Consider the following 26,679-nt stretch of genomic DNA (forward strand, 5'->3'; position numbering starts at 1 on the left):
ATGGAGAAGAGCCACCAAGAAAACATGGAGAGGATGCGCAAGGTCCTGCTGCAGTACAAGCTGGCTGAACTAAAGCAGGTGAGTGAAAGAGCAGGAGCCACTGCAGTCACACAACGAGTGGTCTCTGCCCTTGTTGCCTTTGCTCTGCAGAGCAGCAGGTGGATGGGGGCAATGTGTCTGAGTGCCACGCTCTGAGGTCTCCATGGCAGCTGGTCAGAAGGACACTTACTGGGCCACTGAATCTCAGCTGCTGCCCTGGGCAGCAGGGCTTGTGCTTTGGCCGCTGGGCCAGCAATCCTGTGAATGTATTTCTGCTGGCCTCTTAGAGCTCACTTTGTTTTTTGAGGGGTTTGTTCAGTTGAGCATGGAGACCCACACAGATTCTGAAGCACTTGACCCTGTCCATGGTGAATGCAGTCCTCAGAAAGGGGTGAAATGTGCAGTTGTTCTTTCCCTTTCCCAGTCTCTACTACGGCTGGCTGTGACAAGCTCTAGTCTCTGACTGCTGTTTGGGTTGGACTTGAGGAGGAAGACTTGACAGCTCAGCTTGCAGCCTAACACCAGTGTTGTTCCTCAGGGCTTGACTTTGAAATGCTGTGTCTGGGGCATCTCTGCCAGGCACCTCTCTGACAAAACCAAATTTCTTGTCCCAGATGGAAGCAGGATGTGCCATCAAAGCTGCCGCCGCAGCCGCATCCTCGGAAGCAGCCTCCTCTCCGCAGCCTGAAAACCGGAGCATGAGCAGTTCGCCCTGCTGGAGCCAGGAGAGAGAGAAGCAGTTCCTGAAGCTGCTGAGTACGTCCTGGGGATTTCTTGTGCGATCGAGCAGTGTATTATAGTGTGTGTGCCTCAGCATGAGCTGTAGCACATGTTCCTCCTCACTCTGGTGTCAGACAGACCTTTTGGACTCCCTACAGAAGCCAGGGTTGTGCTTGGGGGCAGCAAGGGAGCACTTTGGGGCGTTTCTTTTGCCTTTGAGGCAAAAGCTGGGAGTGGGTGGGCTTTGCCTGAGCTTCCCTGTGCAGTAAAGACAAAAGCAGGGATTGTGTCCAGAACAGCAGTAGGCTCTGATCTAGCCAATGACTCAGGAAAGGTGTATGTGCTAGTCTGGCCAAAATGATCGGAAGAAATGGTTTCCTAGATTCCCTTTAGACTCCTGACTTTAGGCTCTTGACTCATTGGAGTAAAATTACTTCAGAGACATTGATTGGCTCTGTGGCTGGTTTCATAATGGTGTTGTTTTTATGACTGTCAGTATTTCTACTATTCTTTCTACAGTGTGGTTTGATAAGAATTCGACATTTTGGTTAGCCTGAACTCCTTGAAGAGAACATCAGGCGATAGAACTAAGAAGAGAGGAAGAGATCTTTTTCAGTAGCCCCTACAAGTGAAAAAGTTACATTCTTAGAACAATCCCAATTTATCAGAGAGAAAGAGTTGTTTTCAAAGTGCCCCAAAAGAGGAAAAGCACATTTGTTACAATCCCTGTTGGATATTTTAATTGGGTGCTTAGGAAGATGCATCAGAGAGACACATCTGTGTGGCATGGTCAGATAAAAGTGCTCTGCAGGCAATTCTCAGAAGGAAGCCTGCAGCCTCTCTGCTGCATGTTCCTCCAGTTCCAGGCACTTTGTCACTGCTTGTGCCCAGCTGGTAAATATTCTTGGAATACTGAGCATTGGCCGCAATCCCTGCACAGATTCCTGCACTCAAGGACAGCACACCAACCAAGGCCTTAATGACTCTGCAGTAGAACTGCAGTTGCTTCTTACAACTAGGAAGAGCTGGCAGGGCAGTGCTGTCAGAGAATATGGGGTCAGGTTTTTCAGAACAGGGCCCAGTTGACTCAGGGTCTGCCATCAGCTGTTGGGACAAAAGGTGGATTGATCGACTCCTCCGTGGGTCTGAATTCAAAGACAATCATGTTCTGTCTTGAGTGGGGTCTACTGTAGCAGCGAGGGGGTTTAGATGGTGATTGCTGCTACCTATTTCCCTAAAGGCATTTCCTGTGGAAAAGCCACTTGGGTAAGCATTCAGGAAGGCAGTCAAGTCCACACACACCACACTCACCACGGCAAGCTCAGTGCACCGTGGCCGAGAGGCCTTTTAGAAGGTCAGTTCCAGCAAGGTTTATTTGAGCACGCCAAAGGGGAACTAGAGACAAAAGATGAGCCACGTCCTCTGCACAATGTTTAAGTAAGGGCTGGTGCAGTGGCGGTACCAAAGGGCAGGGCAAAGTGAGCTGGCTCTCAGGGAGGAAAGGGCCATCCACCAGGGGCCACACAACCCATGAGGAAACAGGGAAAGGAGAAAGCTGGGAAAGTTGGGACATTCCCCTCAAGGCAGCCCTTCAAAGGAGTATGGGAGAATCAGACTCTGTGCAGCCCAGAGCTGCCTGTCTTGCTGGGGCTGCTGTTGCTGCTGTTCTCGTTGATGGTATTGTTGGCCAAGCGACCATAAATTGCTCAGAGCCCCAAAGAGTGGAGCTGAGTTTCAGATCTCCTGGAAGTCAGGATCTCTGTTTTGAAGTTTGCTTCTTGCATTTTGTTTCTTTCAGGGCATGTGGTGAGTGTGGGAGATCCGGAGAAGAAGTACGCCAGGTGGAAACGTATTGGCAGTGGGTGAGTGCAGGCACGCTGACTTCTGCAGAACCACAGGCCAGGAATTTTGGTGGTGCAACATCACATGTAAAGTTAGGCAAGCTGCAAGCATCTTCAGACCCTGGCTCCAGATTGTCCCTGTCTCTGTACTGTGGCAGTACAAGGCATCATCTAAGATAACTGAATGCTGACAATGTCTTGGCTGCCTGAAGGAGCAGGATGTGGATGCTCTCCTATCCCTCCAAGATACGGCACCAGGTTCCCTGAAGACTTGGGTTTGTATGATTCAAAGTAATATGACCAGACTCATGAAGGAAGAAAAACCTGAGAGAGCAGCTTCCCACCTGAGAGCTGTCAGATAACAGCTCTCAGTAGAATTTCTAAGCTATATTGTGCTGGAAACCATATTCGGTGGCCAGGAAAATAAGAAAGGCTGTGTGGCATTGCCTGAGTTTGGCAGGTAGGATCAAAAGAGAGCGGTGAGAAGGCCCAGCAGGACTGTGTGTCTCATTGCCTGGAAAGGCACGCCACAGGCACAGACACAAGAAGGAAAAGGCAAAGAACAGCCCCGCATGCATCATCTAGTGTGTACATTTGAGATTTGTAGCAGCCCTTTTTCTTCCTGTTGGACCCAGCTTTTCTCTTGGACACTCTGCAGGGCAGAGGGCTGCTGGGCTGCTGGGCCATTGGCTGAAGAGCAGACAAACCCCGGTGTTTTAGAGGCACTGCAGGCAGCAGAGAGCTCCTGCCTGGGCTGCCTTTTGCTTCTCAGCACTGAACAACTTCTCTGTTCTTGCCACTGCTCTGTTTCTAGGGGTTTTGGCACTGTTTATAAGGCCGTCAACACTGCCACAGGACAAGCGGTAAGTGCCCATGCAGATTTTGCAGCTCTTGAGTGCTTTCCCTTGGCATGTGATCTGTGGCCAGAGCTTTGGGCCGCCTGTCTTTGCTGCAAAGGCTGTCCCGCAGGAGCAGCCTGTCTAGAGGCTGGCTGCAAAATGCATTTTGGACAGACTTTGTCCTTCTTGCCTACCTGAATGGATGCCAGGATAGCAGTGGTGTCCTTCAGAGAAGGACACCCTTGGACTTACTGCATAAATATGCATAGATTGGATGATGGCAAGAGCTGTCATTCCAGCCAATTCCTTTTAAGCCCAGGTTCAGACACAGATAGTATTTCCCATTGTTTTCCATCACGTGGTTCAGTTTGAAAATATAACGCAAGACCTAAAGAAGGAGAGATCTTTTGTGGAACACTGTTTTGCCTTTTACTCCTAGGGAACCTAGTTCACGTACACAGACACCCACACAAACACAAACACACACAGATAAATGAGAAGAAGTGGATGAAGAGCCTTAAGTGATACAACCTTGTGTTGATCCTGTGTTGGTGACATTTCACTATGGAAATGCTGTTTGTACTGAAAGGACATGGAGGTGTTTTAGAGAATCACGCTGTTCTTTGAGGCTCAAAGTTCAGAGTTCAGAATTCTGGTTTTTGGCTCTCAGCAAATACATTCCATCTTCCTTACTAGTAAGGCATTAGATAAGGTAGTTCCTTCTCCACCAGTGGTGCTGAGATCAGGTACTTCCCTTGGAGGGAGGTCCACGAGGTGTACGAAAGCCCTAAGCCCTATACTTAAAAGCTGGGGCACATCCATAGTGTACCATAGAGAGGGTTATTCATTGCTAAACACATGAAATAATTTCAAGTCTAAACCATGGTCACGATTGTCCTTCACAGTTACGAAACCCAAAAGGCAGAAGTAAGGATGTGCTAAGATTGTATCTTTACTTTGAGTCGCTTTGGAGTTCTGTTTTGGACAGCATTTTCCCCGTCATGTTTGTGCGTGTTTATTTGGCACACAATCGAAAGGGCAGCTGTCGCTGAAACGCTGCTCAAAGCCCCTAGAAATGCTACCATATCTTCAGTGGTTTCAATTTGTCTTCACAGGACCAAAATTACTTTTGGCTTGCAAGACGTGTGCAAATGATAACAGTGGTGCTAAACAAAGTCTATTTGAGAAGTCTGGGGGTGCAGAGAGTGCTGTTAGCGCTTTGTGGTTGGTGGTTTAGAGTCCCTTTTGACTGAGGTGACAAGGCATCCAGGCCTGTGTGTGCACAGAGAAAGAGGCTCTGGTGATGTCTGTCCCTAACAGCTTTCAATGTCACTATAGGTGGCCGTGAAGCAACTTAATCTCCAGCACCAGGGCTGTGAGGAAGTGTTAAAGGAAATCCTGGTCATGCGTGAAAATAAGAACCCCAATATTGTCACCTACTTTGAAAGGTAAGTAGTTCTGGCAGAAAACGGATCTTTCAATGAACATCAATCCACACCTGTACGAGGCATAGGAGGAGATTGCATTTTGTTGCCAGGAATGGTTCCTGGCATAAGCAGCTTGAAGATTGCTCTCAGAAACCTGGCTCTCTTACTAAGGCAGCAGCCTGTATGTTCACTGGCTGCATGTTGTTTTGCTCTTTTGGGACGTGATTATTTTTCCAAGTGTCGGAGGAGAAGTGCTGAGAAAGCATCCCAGAGATGATTTCCCTTGTGCTGTTCCCACTATTTTCCATTGCCTTGCATGCCAAAAGGCTTGGCTAGGAGGCACATCATTTGCCAGGTTGCCAATTGTTTTTCCTGTTTGTGACTATTCTTTCTGCAAGGTTTTCCAAAGGGTGATGGCACTGCTGCACACCTTCCTGCCCTGAGTAAAAGGTGTGAAATCTGTGTCTCCTTGCTGCTGGAGTTCTTGGTGCAATTTGTGTATGAAGATGATGAAGCAGCTGCTGGGATCTGTCCGCTTCCAGATTTATCTTTGCCCTCACAAAACTGCCTTTTTCCCCTGCCTGCCACCTAAGCCGTCTCCTTTTCCGTGGATGTGCCTTCCTCATTTAGGCGGCAGAGTTGGCAGACACTGGGTAGCCTGGCTGGAGTGTGTCTTCCTTTGATTCTGTCTTCATTTAGCAGTGACCTGGAAACAAAACTCAGCTGTAGTCTTTCTTCCATACGGCAATTTAGCTGTGCCCATTCAGCTCCACGCTGTTGCTTTCATCTTGCAGCTACCTTGTCAATGAGGCTGTCCTGCTGGTGTTGGAATATATGGATGGAGGCTCCTTAGCTGATGTGGTCAGCATGAGAAGGATGGCTGCAGGACACATAGCAACAGTGTGTCGGGAGGTAAGGGGTCCCCTTTGTGCTTGGGATGGCTTGGATGGGCTCGTCCTTGGAAAGCGCGGCTAAAGCAGAGATTCCATGTTCAGAGCTTTCTTTCTGGGTTGCTCTTATGCTTCAGAGAAGACGGAGCATCTGCACAGAACTGCCTACCAGTGTCCCTGCCCTTACTGTAGGCTGTTCTTTACTCTTATCTACCGTTGTTGAACTCCCTGTCTCTTTTTCATTATTATTTCTGTTCTGCCCTGTGCCTCTCCAAGCCTTTACCCAGAACCTTTCTGTATTGCCTCCTTGGCCTGTAAGCACAAAGGCGCTGGTGTGCGAGTTTAAAACAAGTGGCAAAGCCAAAGAGAGACTCATCTGTCACAGGTCTCCAGTTCAAAGGATGGCATGGCAGCCACCTTGGTGCTTTCTGCTGAACTCTGACAAATGAGCTACTTCCAAGTCTTCTCTTAAGGCAGCCATGTAACCCCTGTCCTTCAGTCTCTCGCCCAACAGTGATCCCCTTGGTGCCCAAGGCAGGGACTTTTTCTCTTTTGGCAAACCCATGATTGTCCTCCGGAGGGGGAGAGTGCATCCGCCGCAGCAGCGGTCATCTTACTGGCTTTGCAGGGGACTGTCTTGGACAACGACTGACGTTTCCCCCTCAAAAGCTAACATGCCTCCTTTGGAAAGATCCTGCTCTCCTAGTGTTGCAGCTACAAGCTCTTCCCCTTGCCAGCACTCACTGCTCCTTTGAGATCTGGGAATCTTCAGGAGCAGCCTCCTTTTGCGAGTGATGTGATCAGATCAGGGTAACTTTTGGCCTCCCGTTTCTTTTTTCTCTCGTAGTGCCTGCAAGGCCTGGCTTTCCTTCATGCCAACCAGGTGATCCACAGAGACATCAAAAGTGACAACATCCTTCTGGGCCGGGATGGCTCCGTCAAGTTGGGTGGGTATTCCCAGTCAGGCGCAGCTCTCCAGGGAGGCGGTGTGGGGCTGCTTGGGAGTGGCTGCCGGGTGCCAGCAGTTGGTGCTGGTGAGAGGGCAGGGAGCACTCTGCAAGGCCAGGGTGCAGCTGTAAGGTGCTGAGTGGTCTAGAGAGAAACAAGGTGTCAAGAGTAACTTTGGTTTGTGTGTGTTCCTTCCAAAGGGAGGCAGTTACAGTGTAAACATTCAGGGGAATGAGGAAAAGCCACTAGGGAAATTGTGGGTGGGGTTTTCACGTGGACAACCATACCCTTGCGGGCAGATACTTGGCTGCAGCCCTGAGGAAGGAGAGCCCAGCTGCTTTTCCAGCTTCATTCAGCACTGCATTCTGAGAGTGAGGAACTCTTTCCCCTGATTTCCTACTTGAAGCAGTATTTGTTTTTCTCCTCAGCTGATTTTGGCCTCTGTGCTCTGCTCAGCCCTGAGCAGAGGAAACGGAGGTCGATGGTCGGGACCCCCTGCTGGATGGCACCCGAGGTGGTGAGAGGAGAGCCATACGGCCCCAAAGTGGACACCTGGTCCCTTGGCATTGTGGGAATAGAAATGGCCAAAGGAGAGGCTCCTTATATTCGGGAAACCAGTGACAGGGTAAGGTGCAAATAGGCTCAGATAGCTGTGCCCGTCTGGTCCCTGTCCATTAGACAAAATCCCATTCGCACAGCTTGAAGTGGCTTCCACCAGGGCCCAATTCTAAAACTGCCCCTGGGGCTCACATCAGCTGTGGAGGCAAGACGTGGTGCAGCATGGAATAGCTGGGGCTGCACTGGGACCTTTCTTCCTTTGGGAGAGAAGGCTCATCTCTAACCGTCTGCTAAGGCAAGAACTTGCCACTGCCGACTGGAGCTGAAAAGATGGGGTCGAGGTGAGCCCTGAAGGATATGGAAGAATCACGTAGAGTCTCATGTTTCCTTTTGCTTCAGGCTAACTACCTGATAGCCAAGCGAGGGGTGCCAAATCTGCACAATCTCAGGCTACCCCCTGGCTTGTGTGAATTTCTGGGCTGCTGCCTGCAGATGGATGCGGACAGGCGAGGCTCTGCCAAGGAACTTCTGCAGGTACAAGGCAAAGGGGCTGCAGGACAAACAGCTGTTCCTGTTTGCTCCTTGGCCACACTCCAGGGAATCAGATGGGCCCCCCATGTACTAACCTCCAATCTGGGTGCTTTTCAAATGGAAACCAAGTAGGATCCAAGAGTGCTTGAGGTTAGAAGGGACCAGGGAAGGTCACCTACTCCAAAACCCCAGCCACCAGCAAGGACATCTCCAAGTAGATCAGGTTGCTCAGTGTCCCATCCAAGCGGACCTTGAACGTTGCCGGGCTTGGGGCTCCTCCCGGCTCTCTGGGCAGCCTGTGCCAGTATTCTAGCACTCTCCTGCTATACAGTTTCTTCCTTGGAGCCAATCACAAATGAGGAGGTTTTAGGTTAAAAGCACTGCCTCTTATCCTCTTGCAATTGGCCCTGCTACAAGATATGTCCCCATCTTTCTTAGAAGCCTCTACAACTATTGAAAGGTCTCCTTGGAGCTTGCTCTTCTCCAGGCTAAACAAGCCCAACTCTCACAGCTGTTCCTCAGAGGAGAACTCCCACCTTCTGGTCATTTCTGTGGCCCTCTTTTGCTCTCGGCTGCTGCATTCAGGTTTACCTGGCAGCAAAGGAACTGATGTATTGCAATGCCAGGGACAGGGGACTTGAGGAACACAATGAAAGCAATCCCTGCCAAGTGGTTTTAGACTGATCTGTAAAAAGGCAGGGGCTTTGCGGGGGCTCACTGGGGGCATCCGAGGGCACCCAGCTTGTCCCTCCCAGCCCACTCTTAGAGGTTTCTGCCAGCCAAACGGGGACAGCTGTGCAGGATTTGTGCCAGCCCCATGTGCTGCCTGGCCCAGTCAAGATGATTTGAACGGCTGTGGCTTTGCTGCCAGGTTTTGTGGCAGACAAGGAGCTGGTGACCGAGCCGCTTCCTTGCCTGTGCCTGCTGTGAAGGAAGATGCCAGCCGGCACAGGAGGGAGGGGCATGCCGAGGCAGACACCGCTCTTCCTGCAAGCCAGAGCTGAGCACATCTGCGCCCTGCTGCTTGTGTCCTTGCTCCTGGCTTGCTCCTGAAAACCTGCATGTCCAGCATCCTGAGAACAACATGTGGGATCAATACTTTCCAGAGCTCTTGGGAGTCTCTTGAGGAATGCTGTATGCCCCACATCTCCCTTGGACACCCATATAGCCCATGTCTCAAATAGCAAAGAGGAGGATAAGAATAAGTCTGTTGACTTTCCTGAAAGGAGCAAAACCTTTGGAAAGCAAGCAGCAATCCCACAGTGATATCAGGACTAAAATCCCAGCAAGTGATGACACCTTGAGGAATGGACTAGTGCACTTCAGGGCCATTTTTCCTGCTATAGCAGCATCCTGGACATGAAGGCAGATAAGCTGATGGTGCCCTCAGTCCGATGTCTGTGTATTTCTGGGCACTAGAGGAACCCAGCTTGACCCTGTTAGGAGCTCAAATTGGAAAAGAATGGTTCCTTTTTTCTTTGTCTCTTTTAATTTGGGTTGTTTTGTTTCTTTTTCCCTTTGGGCAGCATCCATTTCTCCAATCAGCGGAGCCTCTCTTAAGCCTCTTCTGACAGGCTGATTGCTGTCATCCCTGCAGCAAGGTAATGCAGGAAGCAAAGGTGATGACAAGGCCACTTCAGCACTTGGAGAACAGAGCCTCTGAGAGCAGGTAGAAATCCTGAGGAGAGAGGGGCCAGGAAAGAGGCAGCCATCAGAGCAGGAAAGCAAGGTGGCATCTCCTTTTCCCCCACCTGCTGATCCTCCATCTGAATTTCTGCTTAGGACAGCATTGCTGGAGGGCACAAAGTCACTCATGATGTGCACTTTTCAGGTGGGTGGTGTGAGGCATGAAGCTTCCTCTGATTTTTTGGGGCAGCCTGGCTGGAACTTCATGTGGAAGTGTCTTCCTCCCCTCACTAGGAGCCGGAAGGGCAGCGTTTGGAGGCACAGCAGCTGCTGGCACAAGGGACAAACTTCCTTGCAGAGGTACAGAAGGAGCAGGAGAAAAGGCTGCTTGAGATGAAGCAGGAAGTTGCCAGCATGCAAGCTGAACAAGAAGAGGTACGAAGCAGAGCCAGTCAAAAGGCAAAGGGTGAGAAAAGAGAGCTTGTGTGTTGTTTTGGACTCCTCTGCCCTCCTTATGGGCACTGTTTCTCTGGACACTGTCTGTCAGGGTGGCACTGTCTCTTAACTGGCCCTTGGGAAACAGTTCTGGAGAGACCTTGGTGCCAGGAGGGAAAGCACCAGTCAGGTGAGAGGCTACCAGACCAAAGGTTTAAGGAAAGTAGGGATGGTGTTTCAGGCCCAAATGGAATGGGAAAGCCAGAGCTATGTCTCAGAAGGGGGAAGGTCCCACAGGAAGCCCCCTGCAGAGGTAGGCTAGAGCTGTGGGAGCGGGCTGGCTGTCAGGCTGCTGAGGAGGTGCCTGAAGCTGCTGAGTACGTCCTGTGCATTCTTTGTCTGATTGAGTAGTGCATGGTGTGCGTGCCTCAGCATGAGCTGTAGCACATGTATCTCCTCTCTTTGGTGTTGGGAGAGACATTTTGGACTCCCTTTAGAAGCCATTGTGGTGCTTGGATGCAGGCAGGGAGCACTTGGGGCGTTCCTTTTGCCTTTGAGGAAAAAGCTGGGAATGGGTGGGCTTTGCCTGAGCTTCCCTGTGCAGTGAAGACATAAGCAGAGACTGTTGTGCGAGCAGCAGAAGGCTGCGGCCTAGCCAATCACTCAGTGATGGTGTGTGTGCTAGTCTGGGCAAACTGATGAGAACAGTTGGCTTCCTGGATTCCCTTCAGACTCCTGACTTGTCAGCAGTCATTGGAGTCAAATACTTCAGAGAAATGGATTGGCTGTGGTGCTGGTTTAATCCTGGTGCTGTTTACTAAGACTGTTTGTTCTTCTCTTATTCCTTCTCCAGACCACATGGGCCCCTCGCCGTCTAAATCCCCACTCTAAGGGCTTTTCAAACAAAAACAAAGAAACGTGCAGCAAAGCAATCGAGGAAGCGGAAGCGATGACACGGACCACTTCAGGATTGCTTTCTGCAATGGCAGCTTGGATCTGGACTCACAATAATAATCCTATACACACTCAAGCCTGTTGGAAGATTCCCTTCCTTGTCAGCCAGGGCATAAGGCTCTACATTCCCTTGAGAACTGGCCATTCTTTCTTAAAAATGGAAAGTCCCCCCAAAGGGCATCCTTGTGTGGCTTGGAATTGGGCACGATCTCCATCCCTTATCAGCTCCAACATATACTGCCTTTGGAATGCTGCTCATTGGCCAGTTTTTGCCCAGTCTTGGACTTCTGGATGAGGAAGAAAGTGCAATTGCATTTCCATTGAAAACCCAGAGAAGAGCAGGGCAGCCTGAGGAGACAGTCTGAAAGTTCCCCTCATTTGTCTCACGACCATCTCAAGGACAGGCATCGGGACCCTGAGGAGCCTGATGGGAATTCTGGTCTGCTGGTGGTGGATGAATGCCAAACATCCTGAGGCCCCCGAGCAGAGCTCTGGCCTGCCACGAGATTGTTCGCAGCTGTGTCTACTGTGACTGCTCCTAGCAGGGCCTGCCAGGGGGAGAGGCGCCCCATATGCTTGAACCTGCTTGGTGACAATAGCCCAGGAATCTTCCCACCTCTTGGCATGGTTGGACTTTTCTGGGGTCACCTTTGGTGGTCCAAAGAAGACCCTCATCTGCTTTTCAGCCACCGTGGCGGACCGACTGAGATGGAAGAAGCCTCTCTCTCAAGGACTGAGACATGAGAGCCCTATACGGAGAAGCTCCCCCCTCCCAAGGACTGAGACTGAAACCCCTAACACGGGGCAGGTGTGTGGGGGAGCCAACCAGACCAAAGGGACACATTTGCCTGCAAGTGTGGCCATTGGAGCAAGAAGATGATGGTCCTTGCCTACTGCTTAGAACATGGACTACCTTTTACATCTATTCTTAATTGTTTCTTTTTCCCCCTCAACGATTTCAATAGACTTACTTCAAGATCTGTTTGCCTCCCTCAGCAATATATATATCACAGAACCTTGAGTTAACCTTTGAGATCTCCCCTGGGGAAGGGGCTATAAGCAAGCCTGTTAGCTAAAGGTGTGAGAAGAAAGCTGAGAAGCAAGAAGAAACTGGCAAGGAGCTCTCTCCAAGGCTGTAAGCAAGGAGACCAGGAGAAGTGAGGAATGGAAGAAAGATAAGAAGAGAACTCTGCAGCTGGACAAAGTCTTTTTAGAAAGTTAGTTGAAGTCATTGTAACTTTTCAAGAATAGTGTTATGTTGATTTATTGTGGCCAATAGTTAGAGTAAAAGAAGTCTTAAGAGGTAGAAAGTGTATAAAAGGTCAGCCATGTTCGATAATAAAGAGTTGTCATCTGAGACTGCTTGTGGTCTCTGCTTTGCGTGGGGACTGCCTAGACACAGACACTCCCCAAAGTGACGAGGCGAACTCCTTCGGCTGGACTACGAGGACTTTGTCTTTCTATGTTTGTTAGCTATAACCCCTCTCTGTTTCTCTCTCCCCATTTATCTCTTTCCTCTCCCTAAATCCGTCTATCGCATTTGCTGTGCTCATTCAATAAAGATGCATTTCTTTTGAATAATACTGAAATCCTCAGTGTGTTGTGTTTTGCACTCCGAGATCTTTAAAACGAACCATCATGACTCCCCTCTCATATGAATGGATCTTGCCACAGCCAAAACATCCTGTGCAGATGCAGGCTTTCAGCTGTGCACATCGATGCTTTTGGTTCCTGCTCTATGTAGCTGGAACATCTCCACCGTGACACCTCCTGCCTCCCACGTGGCCATGGCTAATAGGTACGAGGCTCTGCAAGTGCAACGAAGAAGGTGGGCATGTCTGCTGGCAGTACAGGAGAGCAAAGAGGAAAGCACCTGGCAGGATCCTGGCCAGCAAGGCAAAGCACCTGATGTACCTGCTCTTTGTCATCAGATAAGGACTGGTAGGTGACACCACGCTTGGGGTTGTCTGGGGCCCATCAGTCATGAAAAGTCTCTGTGCTTGAGCGGCTTTGTCCCTCTTCCTGTGCCTTGTGTTGCCCCTGTGCTCCGCCGTATTTGCCCAGGGCTGTGTAGCTGGGTTGGCACAGCTAAAGTGCAGGAGAGCTTCATTCGTCTGCCCTTTGAGGTAGCTGCTCACAGCAGCCTTTTCAATCTGCAAGCTCCATCTGGAGAGTAAATTCCCTCCGTGTTTGGTCCCGGAGGCCAGGGCCTGTCATCTGCAGTCCCAGGTGGCACTGAGGGCTGCCCAGTGCCTTAGGCTGGTGTGACCCCAGCACAAAGAAGAGGAGACAGTGGCAGGTGCTTGTTTCCAAAGTCACATTCTTCAGGGGCAATGTGCCGTGTGTGTCCTTTGTCCTGGCCAGTCCCAGACCTGGGGATCCGATGCAGGCACTGCTGCTGCCGCTGAAGTCAGCGAGGATTTGGTGGTTGGTTTCCATCCCAGCAGCAGAACTGGTCACTTATGAAGCCGGGTGCTGATGGTGCCCTGAAGATCTCTGGGCTGCACAGCTGTGAGGGAACTGTCCCTTGCTGTAATTCTCCATCAGGGAAAGTTGTGCCGGCCAGGTTTGAGTCAACAGAGCAAGCAGGGACTGAGCGAGTCTCTTCTATCTGTGTCTGCTGAGAGCGGTGACCTTTGAGATTAAGTGCACAAAGTCAGTTGCTTGTGGTCCCTCTGTGAATATCCTTTTTTCGTAATGCTGCTTCTTTGGTAAATCTGCCTGTAGCACAGCAGCAGGGGAAAAAAGCCTCTCCAATCTGCAGATGTGATAGGCTGCCATTGATCCACAGAAAATCTGCATTTTGTCTTTATGAGAAACAGAAGAACTGGTTTAGCAGCGAGAGAAGGTGGAATGATTCTTCTGATCTTTCGTACAGTCTCGTATAGCAGATCTCTGTGGGTCAAAGCTGTGCCCCTGACTGGCAGCAAAGGGGGCAACCCCCGGCACCATAGCCAGGTGGGGCCATGAGATGCAGGGACTGACCGGGAGCCTGGCCCTGGGTGGGCTCATCTGCAAAGTTTGGCTGTGTCTTGGAGGTAGGTGCCACAGGCAAATCCATCAGTTTTCCTGTCCAGCAGCCAGGTCATGGAGGATGTTCTCTGGTTTGATGTTCCAGTGCAGGACCCAACAGCTGCTGCAGTGATGCACGGCCTCAGCACCTGGAGGAACAGCCCCTGCACCACCTCCTCTGACACAGAGCCCCCATGGCAGAATGAAATCAAAGAGGTCCTGCGACCGCTCAGGGCACTCCATCACTAACAAGAAGTTGTTAGGGAGCTCACACCAATCCGAGAGCTGAACAACACCATGGAACCCAGTGGACACCTTGTCCAGAACCACCATCTCCCTGGATACGTGGGTTCCGTCGGGACACAAGAAAATCACAATGCCGTCAGTGGGGCTGATGCTGTGCCATTGGTCTGGACTCCCACACCCAGCCCAGGATGCTCTGAGCCCTCCACTCAGCTCACGCCCGCTCTCCCTCCAGGCGTCCTGGCGGCTTCCACTCTGCCGGGCCTCGGTTTACCCGGCCCATCATGTGCCAGTTTCTGCCGCTAGTCCCTGTCACTCACCAGCTCGCCCTAATGACGGACGCGATCCCGCGGAACACCTTTGATGGCCAGCTGCGAGCCAAGGGGAGCAGAGGGCTGAGCTAAGATACCACCCTGCCGAGCCCCATCCTCTCCCTCCTCCGCCCTCCACCTACTCCGTCCTCCGCCAGCCCCTCCGTGGTGTTACATTTTAGTTCAATGTTACACTCTGTCTCACCCCTCGAAAATGTCCGGTATATTCCAAGCCTGCGATCCCTCCCTTGAAGTATCATGCATCTGTAATCCCATTGGCCGAAGTTTTATTCCGCTCCCCCTTTGAATCTCCCTGTTAAGACATGCGAGGCAGGCGAGACACAGCCTTGGCCCTTTTTCTCCCTAGGCTCTCCCTCTCTCGCCCTCGCTTCCCCTTCCCTCCTTCTCTCTCAGAAACCATGCTGCCCCCGGGGGTGGCACCCCCAATAAACGCTCATCTCATAAGCACCCTCAGAAGCCATGTGGAGTCTCCTTGCCTGCCTGCGGCTACCAGCGAACATACAGCTTAGGGGGCGCCCCGGGGACTCCGCAGGGATCCTCAAACCAACCGCAACACCCCTCCTCCCACCTGGGCCCCGTCCGCCGCCACATCCCCGAGTAGACGCTGCCATTCGAAGGCACAGCACAGCAGCAGCAGCGAACCCGGAGGAATCGCTCTTGCAGGGCCTCCTGCGCTTTCCCTGCGGGCAAGACGCGGCTGTCAACATTCGGGCCAAGGCCGAGAATGGTCCCCGACCTCCCCACTACAGCCCCCCAAGCACTCCTGGCAGGGCATCCCCATTGGAACGGGGCACCTGCGGCTCGGGCGGGCGGCTGCTCTGTGGAGTGGCGGAGCTCGGGCCGGGGAAAGCACTGCCGACTCCTCTATGGACTCACTTCATCATTTGAGCAATACTGCGGCAGCCCGCAGATCATGAAACAAAAAGGGAAAAATCACCCACTTGCAAGAATGCCCAGAGCGTGCAGTGAAAAGAGGAAAAAAGTGGACCCTTGCACAAATCCCAGACTTAGATGCAACTCAAATGGAAAAATAAGGACGCTTGCATGACTGTGCAGACTATGCAAAGAATGAGAATGAAAAAACACTTGCATGAGTTCTTGGATTGTACAGCAAAACATGGGGGAAAAAAGAGATACTTGCAGCAATCTACACACTGTACAAGAGGATGGAAGTAAAAGGCACACCTGCATGTGTTTGCAGACTCTACAACTGCAGAGAACAAAGAACGGATGCCTGCACACACCATGCTGTGCAAGATACATCCCCTTTTTAGCTGAAGCTGGTGGCAGGAGCTTTACCAAACATTTGGCATCTCCATGCCATTTTTGCTTCAATATGCCGCCCCAACAAAAAAACTTCTACATACCCATCGGACCACCAACAACTCTGCAGGATGACAGCAACAAATAAGCCCTGCCAACTGCTCGATGGATTCACTCCATCATTTGATCAGTGCTGCTCATGTCTGCAGGCCAGGAAACAAAAATGGAACAAAAACCCACTTGCACAAATCCCCCAGCTATGCAAGGAAAAGGTGAAAAAGGGCACACCCACAGCAATTGGCCAACTGTAGAAGAAGAAGGCAAAAATAAAAGACACCTGAACATGTCTGCAAACCCTACAATTTCAGAGGCAAAAACCACAGATGCCTGCATTTGGCCACAGACTTTACAACATCAGGTGACAAAAAGGACTCCTTTGACAGGGCACACACTGCCCCAAAGCAGTGCTAAGCCCTCTTACAGTGCATAACCCATAGCTCAGAGGATCCAAGAGTAACACAGAACAGGCACCAAGCCCACACACCCTCTACTTTGGCCACCAAGGCTTCTGACTAAAACTAGTTCCCTACATTGCAATGCCTGTCATTCCTGCTCATTCCCTACATGGCTAACATCAACCAGCACATCGTAGGATTCACCCAAAGAAGAACTATTTTTTAGTGAGGGAAAAATGACAACTAACAAACCACCCATATGTGTTTGCATGACACTGGAGCGGCGTTTGTGTTGTCAATATGGCAGGGACACGTCCTGTGCACGGGGCAGTGCCCATGTCCTGTGCATGGCAGGGGGTGCCCTTGGAGCAGCCCTCACGGTGTGGGTGCAGCCATGGGCGCGTTTACCCGTTCTCTCCACTTCCACCAGCTCCCAAGTCAGCCCTTCCCCTGAAAAATTCTCTATCCAACATTCAGCTCCTGGTGCCTTTGCAAAATCCCACTCCCAGGTGGGAAACCTGCAATTCAGATTCCTCCTTGGATGTCGGTTCGAAATCTCTGTCATGCCCAGTTTGGATATGTGCTGCACAGTACTGCATTTTTCAGTCATTTGCTGCACTCCCACTTCTGGCCTGCAGGAGATGAGAAAATTGATCCTGGTTTTCCTCAGCTAACTCAGGCTTTTCTTTCCTGGGCCTCATAGCCCACTGAAACGAAAATCCCACGTCCTCTGCGGACAATTGCAAGCACCAAAAGGGGCAAAGAAGACAAAGGGCAGGTTCCCTGGAATTTTCTCTGTCGTTTTGTTCTAGACCTTCTCAGAACATGCCTCAGGTGCCAGCCTGACGGGTAACAGGAGAAGGCCGCAGGTCAAGAACAGGAGTTCAGCCAATGGCTACAGGAAGCAGAGGAATTTGCAAGGCAGCTGAGTGCGGCAGATGGCGGAGGCTTGCCAAGCTGCCTGCTCTTGTCTTGCTGCTGAAACCCTGAACTGCACTGCTCTTGGGAACAACCCTTGGGTCTAAATCCCACTGGAATCAGCATTTCTTAGAGGGATTGGCATTTGCTGAGGAAGGCCTTACACTGCAGCTAACCTGGGCCATGTGTTAGAAAGGAGGAAGCTAAGTGAGTCTCTGGCATTTCCTAGCAGGAACAAAGCCCTAAGACAGGAAGCAGCATTCTCAGGCTGCTCAAATGGGATAATCCCAACAAGATAAAGACACCTGGGTAAAGGGGTGAATACGATGGTGAGCTACGCTGGCCTGCAATAGCAAGGTCCTGGACATGAAGGGAAAGGGCACAGAGTGTCCTTGTGTCCTGTTTCTGCACCTTTCTGGGAACCAGAGGAATCCTGCCTCCGCCTGTGAGGAATTCAGCAAGGGAACTAATTGTTCCTTTCAGCTTTAGCTTTTATCTTTCTTTTCTTTTTGGAAGGCAGCGCTTTGTAACATCAGCTGAGCCTGCCCTCAGGCTGCCTGACTGGACCCCGTCAGCAAAGGAAGTGCAGGAAGCCTGGAGAGGAGGCACCTGTGCTTGAGGAGGCTTTGTGCCCTGACAGCTCAGCACAGGACTGGCAAACAAAACACGGAAATGCTGCACTCCATGGGAAGTTTCCCTTGCCGGTCAGCCCGCGCTTAAGCTGTGCTTTGCCCTGGCGCTGTCCATGGCCCTGGCGCTGTGCCTTGCGGCCGCACAGTCCCGTCTGTGGCTTCGCGCGGCTTCGCAGCTGCCCGAGGCTCTCCCCCCTCACAGAGGGGCCCCGCCCCGCCCCGGGCGCCCCCTGGCGGCTGCCCCGCCCCGCCCTTCCCGCGCAGGGGCGCTCCCTTCCCATGGCGCCGCCCAGCGGCAGCCGCCCCTCACTGCAGGCACAGAGGAGGGCTCGGGCCCTGCTGCTCGGCCTGGCCCTTGGCTCCCTTCTTTTCCAAGAGACAAGAAGGCTTGAAAGGAAGCCTTTTCCAGCTGTGTCCCTCTGCTTTACTTTGTGGGATTCGCCAGTCTCCTCTGAAGCAGGCCGTAGTGCGCCTCCACAGTGCTGGTGCAGGAAAAGGCCCCTTCCTTCTCCCACCAGCTGTCATTACTGCCTCAAAAGCATTTTCCATCTCTGGAAGGAGAAACAGCCTGCAGCACAGTGGTGCCATCCCTGCCCAGCCGGGGCTCTCTGGCAGAGCAGCAGCAGCAGCAGCAGCAGCAGCAGCAGCAGCAGCAGTAGGGCTTGCCTTGGCATCACCTGGGAAGCCGGAAGCCTCTGTAAATCAGCAGGTTCCCAGGCTGCACCAGCTCCTGATGCTGGGTGAATCCTTCTAGCTCTGACCATTTCCAAAAGGTTATAAAGGCAGCAGTGTAGACGTGCATGCAGATCAACCAGCATCCAATAAATGGGTATTACTATGAGGGTTTGTGTGGCATTATTAGGGCTGTCATGCTGATAGTGCCTCCTTGAGAGCTTGTGTGCAATGCCATTGCTGGGCCAGCTTCCTCCCCAAGCTGTCATCCCCAGCCTCATTCTCTGGCTGTGGTTGCATCTGAAAGCACAGTTGCCCAAGTTCCTGAGTTCCAGCTCTCAAGCTGGAGCAGCAACCTGTGCAGTGTCACAGGAATGAATGGTCTGTCTCCACTTCACTCTGCTGGCAGAAAGCACTTTTACTAAGACGTAGGCCGTAGAAAGTAGAGGAAAAACTTGGTTGGAAACTCTTGGGGTGGGGGCAGTCTGCTAGAGCTTTCTGTTGCTTTCCTTTGAGGAAACAGCAGTGTTTTGTGAATGGTGGGCAGAAAACGGTATGTGTGGTTCTGGGGACAGATTTGTAAGCAGTGACTGCTTGAAACTCCTCTTGAAACTTCTCTCTGATGTCTAGTCTAGAGGAAATTGGGGTCACCAAGCAACATTTTAAAGCTTTGGGATTATGACACCAGAAAGGCACAAATGTGCTGTCTGTAGATGCAAAGGCGTCTCTCATCCAATCAGATATTTCTTGAGAATTGTCCTGACTTTCAGTTTGACACACAGAGGGAATTTGCATCAGGACAATACCCAGCCTCCCACATGTCACACGTGGAGTCTGACCAGCTGCTCTCTCCACTACACTTGCTGGGCTCATGCCAGTGGTGGTCCTGGGGCTGGGAAACACCTGGACTTCTGTAGAGCCCTTCCAAAATGCTAATGTGGCTGCAAGAGCAGGCAAACTGCAAAAGCCCAGATCCTTCTCCATTCTTTTTAGTTTTTAACTGAGAAAAAAAATCACAGGAGGTTTTCCAGGCACTTGCTATGAATGCTCAAGAAAGTATTTTTGGACGGGAGAAAAAACCTGGTTTCAAGAGCAGAGGAGAGGAGGGGGAACAAAGCTTTTGAACTTTGAAAGGCTTGTGGTTGCTCTGTTATCCTGAGCCTGCCTTCCTTAGCTCTGCCCACCAGCTGAGCTCTTTTGTCTCTGCCTCATAACTCCCTTTTAGGTGGGACTTGCCCCTTTTGGTGCACTGGTTTCCTCTCCCCACCAGCTTCTACGTTGTCCCACATTGGGGTTTAACGTTCTTTTCCTTCTTTCTGTGGATCCATTAGAGTCAGATCCCTGTGACTGCCAGATGCAGACTCCAGGGAAGCTTCCAGACGTGAGGCAGAGCCCCCAAAGGCTTCTTGGAGTTGCCGTAATTGAGCAGCAGCAGTGTGCTGTGTGTGCAGCAGGTTGGTTACTTGGCTTTTTCTCCCCACTTAGGTGTCATTCTTCCTCCAGGGAGCCCTACAGTTTGCTGGTTGATGTTAGCCATGCAGCACATGGGTGGGAATGGCAGGCATTCCAGTGGAGGGAACTCTCTGGGATATTAGCAAAGCACGATTTCATCCACAGAATTTAAGCAAGTGTTCTTGGTTTTAGTCAGAGGCGCTGCTGGCCAAAAGGGCGCGTTGCCTTTGCTTTCCTCACATCCTGGCTCTTTGTCAGTGTTCAGCTTGGCGTACAGGGTGCATGGGCTTGGTGCCTGCTTTGTGTTACTCTTGGATCCTTTCAGCTGTGGGCTGTGGACTGCAAGGGGCTTTTGTGCTGCTTTGGGTCAGAGGAGAACTTTCTGGGCTTTTCTTTTGTGTTGACTGTGGAGAAGGTTTGGTTGTTATGCATGAATTCACAGACCAACCCAGAGCAGCTGCTATTGTGATGTCAGCAGAGGGCTGCCACGTCACAGCCTTGTCAGCAGGAGGTTTTCCTTGTGCCTGCAAGGCCTCAGCATCCAGAGCAGCTCTTGGCGTGCTCGATGCAGGAGGATCACCTCGACTGAGCTGTTCTCAGTTTACAGCGGGTGTCCTTCTGTTTCTGTCTTTTCTTGCACAGTCCGTGGACTCGTGCAAGTGTGCTGTTTTTCCCCTTTTTCCTTGCACGGTCTCTGGACTTGTGCAAGTGGGGTTTTTTTTCCATTTTTTTTCCCAGCCTACGGACTCGAGCAGCACTGCTCAAACGATGGAGCGAGTCCGTAGAGCATTCAGCAGCGCCTTTTCATTGGCGGCTTCTCGGAAAGCTTTTCGTCGTTTGACTGGTAAATAGAAGGTTTTTCCTTGGGGCAGCAAGTGGGAACAAAAATGGCATAAAGTTGCCATATGTTTGGTAAAGTTCCTGTCAACAGCTTCAACTTAAATGGGGGGTGTCTCTCTCCCAGCATGGTGTAGGAACTTCCAAAGTGCAGCTGGGAAAGCTTTGCAGGCGTCCTCCAAAAAACTGTGTGCTCCTCTGCAGAACTGAGGAAAAGCATCTTTTTTCTGCATTCCGTCCTTAAAGGATGTGCCTGTCTAACAGGACCCCTTCCGTGGGCTACAAGAGCCATTGGCTTTGCGCTGAGGGGCAAACTGCCGAGCAGTTTGTGTGTGCTCCTGAAGCCCGGAGCTGGGCCTGTGCTGTGTCCCAACAAATCTGCAGGTGCCATAAGGAGTTTGCTGGAAGCTTTTGTGGGGAATTGTGTACAGCAACCCCATAGGACATGCTGGGTGCAATTTACAAAAAGCAAAAGCAAGTCCAGGAAAGAGAGGAGAAAAAAGCTGCTTTAGCTGTAGGCTGGACAATGCGCTCCCATGTATGCACTGACCTCTAAGAAACAATTGGCATAGGCACAACCTAGTTTCTAGTTCCTTAGTGGCAAAGCCAAGAAAAAGTGGACACAGCCTCTGTTGTTGGCCTGCAGTCCTGCTTGTTGTGCTAAAGAAGTGTTGCTCCTGGAGGGATGTTGTGAAAGGAAAATGCTCTCTGCTTGCTTGGGCTTGTTCTGTGAGATTCCTCAGCACCAACAGTTTTCTAATAGTACCTGTTCATTTTCCCTTGCCCCCGGCAGATCGGCTCAGACGTGGAAGGAATCAAGGGCACGGTTCGGTGAGTGGGACGGGCACCCTTGACATTGCTGGTGTCTGAGGATTGTGCAGCAAACTGTGGGCTTGGCCTGTTGCACTAGAGTGCCAGCCTGGCAGGCCGAACCAAGTCCACGTCAACGTCTGCATGAACACCACCAAAAGGATTCCATCAGTTTCCTCCTCTTCTGCTGAAGAGCTTTACACTAATGAAGGTCAAGCTTTGCAGGCAGGAGGCTGCATGCTGATTGTAGCCAGGCTGAAATAATTCCTTCAGAAGCATGTGCAATCCTGTCTAAACATTAGTCTTATTAGCCCACTTGAATTGAGCTTTAACAACTGAGTATCTCAATTTTATCTAAATTCATGACTTCTGCTCAGGACAGCTGGGGATAGAGCTCAGGAGAAATCAGGTTCCAAATGACAGGTTACTCCCTGTCCCTCACACTGCTACCTGCCTGCAGGGCATAACAGCAGCAGCAGAACCTGCTCTGGCTCCCTCTCTTTCTCCAGAGGCTAAAGGGGAGGCAAAGGACAACAAACCTCCAGGTGTTGTCAGTCCGGGGCCTGAGCATCCTGCACCAATCAGTGGCAGCTTTGGTTGGTTCAGTGCAAAGCTCTGGTGCAGTGCAGGGCTGCAAGTTTCAGAGCAGGCAGCACTTGCTCTTTGTGGCCGACGATGCTGTGGGCTGGAGTCCTGCCATGACCTAGCTCTTCAGCCCAGGCACTGAACACCCGTGGGGACTGGCATCTGAACTTTCACATGCAGGCATCATTGTCCTGGCATTCTCACAGGGACTGCGAACTTCCCTTGGTGTCAGATAAGCGGTAGCATGGTGTCCTTTAGTGGTACTGGAATGAAAGTCAGCCCCTCTGTGCACAGAGTCTGTGCAGGCTCCCTGCTGTCAGCAGAGAGAGAAGTGCCATGGCGCAGTTCAGAGCCTTGTGGGGTGTGGAGGAGCCACTGTTGCCTGCAGGGACCTGCCCCTCTCCACACCCTACCTAGGTAGCTACAGTCACTGCTTGGACTGCACCCTTCACTTTGACCTGAGCCAAGTTTGTTGAGAAGACTCCTGAGCAGCTCTGCATGGCAGAGACAAGGTCTGTCTGTGAAGGGCTGGAATGCAGTTCCTGTTGGCTGCTCTCTAAGGCCTGAAATCCTGAGGGGAATCCACTTGACCAGAGCTGAGCAGGGAAATGTTCCCTGCTTCTACTCAGACACTTGCAGAACAACTGCAGGCTTAGTTAGGACATAAACACCACATACATACCACATGAACAGCTCCGCACAACAACTTTTGCCTTCAGGTCAGCTGTGTCTCTGCTTGCTGCGTCTGCCAGCTCTCAGGAGGCAACTTCCCAACTCCTTATTGCTTGTTTGTGCTTTTTCCCTGCCCATTCCTTGCAGGTCTCGCTAGGAGAGGTTCTTGCCACTCAGGACTCATTGGCCCAGGCAGGAAAGGCTGAGCGGCAGGAGAGCACGGATAGAGTGCACGGCGCCCAGGAGTTCAGGTGTGTGTTAAGCTTTCTCGCTTTCTCTGAGCAGGGGTGGGCCTTGCTGGGCTCTCGGAGGCCCAGAGTCAAAGAACAGATTTGGCTTTCTCATCCTTTGTCTTGCTCAGCACTGACGGGGGAAGGCAGCCCAGGGCAGGTCTGGCTGCCCAGCCACCTAGAGCACAGCTGCCTCCTGGGACTCTCTTCTTAAACCTTGACAAAAAGAATTCCAAACTAGACCAGAGTAAAAGCAAGGGAAGTTCAGGCTGGGCTTAAGGACAGCAAAGCATTGAACTGCAAAGGCAATCAGGCAGAAAGAAGCGCCTCAGAGATATCCTGAAGTTTCCACCTCTGGAAATTCAGAAGCCCCAGGTGGATAGAGCCTTGAGCAGCCTGTCCAAATGCTGACCCCAAGTGCTTGGAACTGAAGACTGGGCTAGAGGCTTCTTGGAGTCTCTGCCAGCCTAAACCATTCTTTGATAATTGGATTGGAAAATTTTACTCACCTCCTCCCCAAGCTCTAGCTTGCAGACTCGTTCCTTGTTTCACTAGTGAATGCAAGAGGAAGGGGGAGAGTACTCCTCTGGACCTCCCAAGCTCGTCTTACCCAAAGAAAAACTTTTGCAAGTCCAGTATACTCTGTAATCAGAAAGGAGCAGGCAGGAAGCTCTGATGCTGAGAGTACCTGAGCTTTCTGGAAATGTCCTGTGGCTTCTGGAGGCTTGTTTGACTTCCTCAGTGGTGAATCTTTCACCCGCACAAACGACAAAGAGAGATACTGGTCTAGGGAGGGAATTGCAGCATTCTCTTGAGGTGGAAGTAGAGGGCTGTTGGAAGCCCCTGAGACTGCCTTTTGTGGGACATGGTATGTAGTCCTGGTTTTGCAAGGAGACCGTGTTGCCATTAAAGGCTTGTTTGTGTGTCTGCTTGTCGTAGATGGAAGGAGTTGGCTGCATTTGAGAGAAAGCACCACTCCTCCCTAGAGAGGGCGTCTGCAGTGGCGGCACAGACAGAGGAGGTATGGCAGCCTCAGAAGGATCTGCTGAAGGAAGAGCTTCCTCTAGCAGTGCCAAAGGTATGCTCACCTTGTTCCTAGGCAGCACTTGTGGGGAGAGGGATTTGTCCTAGCAAGACCCCCCCAAATGCTGCTTCTGGCAGCAAGCTAAGACCCAGACTCTGCTGCTGTTGTTGTTGTGATTCCTCTTGGAAAATGGTGCCTACCCCCTTCCAGGTGTGCCGCCGACAGCGGCCAGCCCGCAGGGGTCTGGAGAAGCTGCTCCAGGAATTCTCTCGCCAACGGCACACACTGTCCCAGGTGTGCAGAGAAAAGGCGGTGCTGGCGCAAGAGAACGCTGCCCTGGAAGGCCGACTGGCAGCCACGGAGCGGGACCTACGAGGCCTTTCAGAGCAGCTGGCAGAGGCCAGGTAAAGGCAGGGAGGAGATCCTGGGCGTGACATTATTGAAGGTCTGGAATTACAAAGGTGCTGCGTATCTTGTCAGGATTTACTTCCTGCTCTGTGCTCCCAAGATGTTTCTCGGACTGAGAAGCAAAGAGACACGAGTCAAAAGAAAAGGATCCTCTAGCCTGAATATTATTTTTCTGCCAGCTCAAGCCCGAAAAGCTCTTTTTAGGCACATGCTGGGGACCTTTTGCACATTCCTTTGATAAGCGCAAAGCAAGCCAACTTAGCACTGAATTGAGTACCAGGGAAAGCGTACAGATGTTTGCTGAAACCAGAAGTTTCCCTCTGGTTTTGCTTTCTCCTTGGGTGCATCTGACCATCAATCTTTCCTTGCCAAGTAGTTGGACATGGGATTTTCAAAATTCAAGGCTCTTCCATGTGAACTTTGTGAGTAGCTCGCTGATGCTTCAGATGAAGCTGGAGGGTCATGCTGAAAATCTTGAGACCCTTCAGAGCTCACTCTTGTGAAGTATGGTGCAGGACCTAGATCTGCTTAGAAACAGCAGCAGCAGCAGAAGGGAAAGGTCCTGTGACTTCTTGACAGTGTCTGGGGATTCTTGCTCCGCACTGATTCTTGCCCACTGTCCACCCACCTCTGTAACCAGTCAAGGTCCCTTTGGCTGTTGCTTCTTCCTTTTTAAAGAGTGCCAAGATATTTGGGCACTGCTTGTTTAGTTAGTCAAAAATAAAGGAAGTGAGTGGTCTTGTTCATCAAATTCCAGTCATTGGAATGGCAGGAAATGGTCCATCACCCTGAGACAGTTCTTCAGATAAAAACCTACTTCTGCTTTCCTACTCATGCTGTTGGAAGCTGGAGGTTTCACTGTATCGTTTGGTGAATGCTTTTAGTCCCTTTTACTCAGAGAGTGCCTGGCGAACAAAGAAACGATACGTACACTAGGAATGGCATGAAACATGGACGAGTCAGCCAGGAGAGCCCTGTTCTGTCCCCTGCAGAGTGACTTGGGAGTGCTGATGAGCTCAGGGCAGTGAGCAGAGGCTGGGCTTTTGCTCCTTTGCAGATACTTGGTGGGCTCACGCGTGTGTGATAGGTCGGGCAACAGCAATTTGAGCTCTGGCTGCTGAGATCAAACTCAGCTGGGCTAGGCCATGAGGAAAGGCTGCCCAGTCACCTGGAGGACCTTGCTTTGCTATGTAAAGGGGTAAAATAGTCCTGCTGTATCTGAGTTTCCATGCAAGCCGTTATCCATACTAAGGTTTTGGGATCTTAAGGTACTTCTTACTGGAGAATCTGCCCCTGTGTGCCAGTAACAATTGCTCTTCATGTTCACAACTTGTAGGTCAGAGAAGGAGAGCCTGCAAAGCAGCCTGCTGGAGGCTCAGCAGCACATATCGGAGCTGGAGATCGCCAGGAGCCGTGTGCAAGCCCAAGTGCGCGCAGCCACGCAGGCCAAGGAGGCGATACTCGGTGAGAGCCTCGTGCGCTTGGTTTCTGCTGGTGGCCCTGCCCTGTGCAGTTGCTCCCAAGCCAGCTGGGTCCGCAGGGCTTCTGAGGAGTGAAGCAGCTGAGGGCCGGTCCCTCCTTGCCTGAAACTGAAAGGGCTTAAAGTCATCAGATCCCTTGGCTTGGATAGTCTCTGATTCTGGCCGTGTGTCATGTTTGCAGAGGATGTGAGGGGCCTTCGTCGTGAGCTGCTAGCTGTAAGATCTCTCAGCCAGCAGCAATGTGAAGACATGGCTCAACAGCTCCGCTGGGCAGAGGAGCAGTGCAGGAAGGCTCTGAGACTCTGGCAATCTGCTCAGGAAGTGGAAAAAAGGCAGCTTGTGCAAAACCTGGTAAGAAGCAATACACAACTAAAGATTTCAGGCAAGTTTGTAAGGCTGGCTTAGCAGCAGAGCAGCCTGAGTATGTGACATGGCCTCAAGCATCAGCTGTGGGCTACGCTTTGCTGAGCCAGGCAGCAGGGGACTTCAAGGGCTCATACTCGACGGACTGGGAAGACCCAGAAGCCAATGCTGGGACAGTATATGCAGCCACAGGTTCAGGATGGGCATAAGCCAAGTTCCCCAGGAGGCTGGGTGGTCGCCACCCAACGCATGGCAGCAAAGGGGCAGGATCTTCCCCACAGCCTCGTGCCATGCCGCAGACCGCTGCTGACCTTTCTTCCAACTGCAGTCCCAGCAAGTGGATTCCTTGCTTTCTGTCCTTCCATGGTGGAAAGAGGCCTTCCCTTTGAGCTTGAAGCAGATGCAACAGGCCCCATGGTTCTGGTATTTCAGCTGGTGGCCTGTCTTGTGACTGGGTCATCGAGGTGCTGGCCATGTCCTAG

The 26,679-nt window shown here is 51.5% G+C and overlaps 1 protein-coding gene across 1 annotated transcript; it reads left to right on the forward strand.

Moving 5' to 3' along the window:
* Positions 1-26,679, forward strand: LOC132322481 (serine/threonine-protein kinase PAK 3-like). Its single transcript, XM_059836969.1, has 15 exons — positions 1-78; positions 654-744; positions 2,558-2,621; positions 3,415-3,463; positions 4,778-4,887; positions 5,661-5,778; positions 6,604-6,698; positions 7,161-7,329; positions 7,662-7,796; positions 9,714-9,854; positions 21,418-21,455; positions 23,861-23,999; positions 24,156-24,349; positions 25,690-25,817; positions 26,630-26,679. Exons 1-15 carry the CDS (start codon positions 1-3, stop codon positions 26,677-26,679), a joined length of 1,599 nt encoding a protein of 532 aa, XP_059692952.1.

This window comes from Haemorhous mexicanus, chromosome Z (assembly GCF_027477595.1).
Source record: "Haemorhous mexicanus isolate bHaeMex1 chromosome Z, bHaeMex1.pri, whole genome shotgun sequence".
Taxonomy (NCBI): Eukaryota; Metazoa; Chordata; class Aves; order Passeriformes; family Fringillidae; genus Haemorhous; species Haemorhous mexicanus.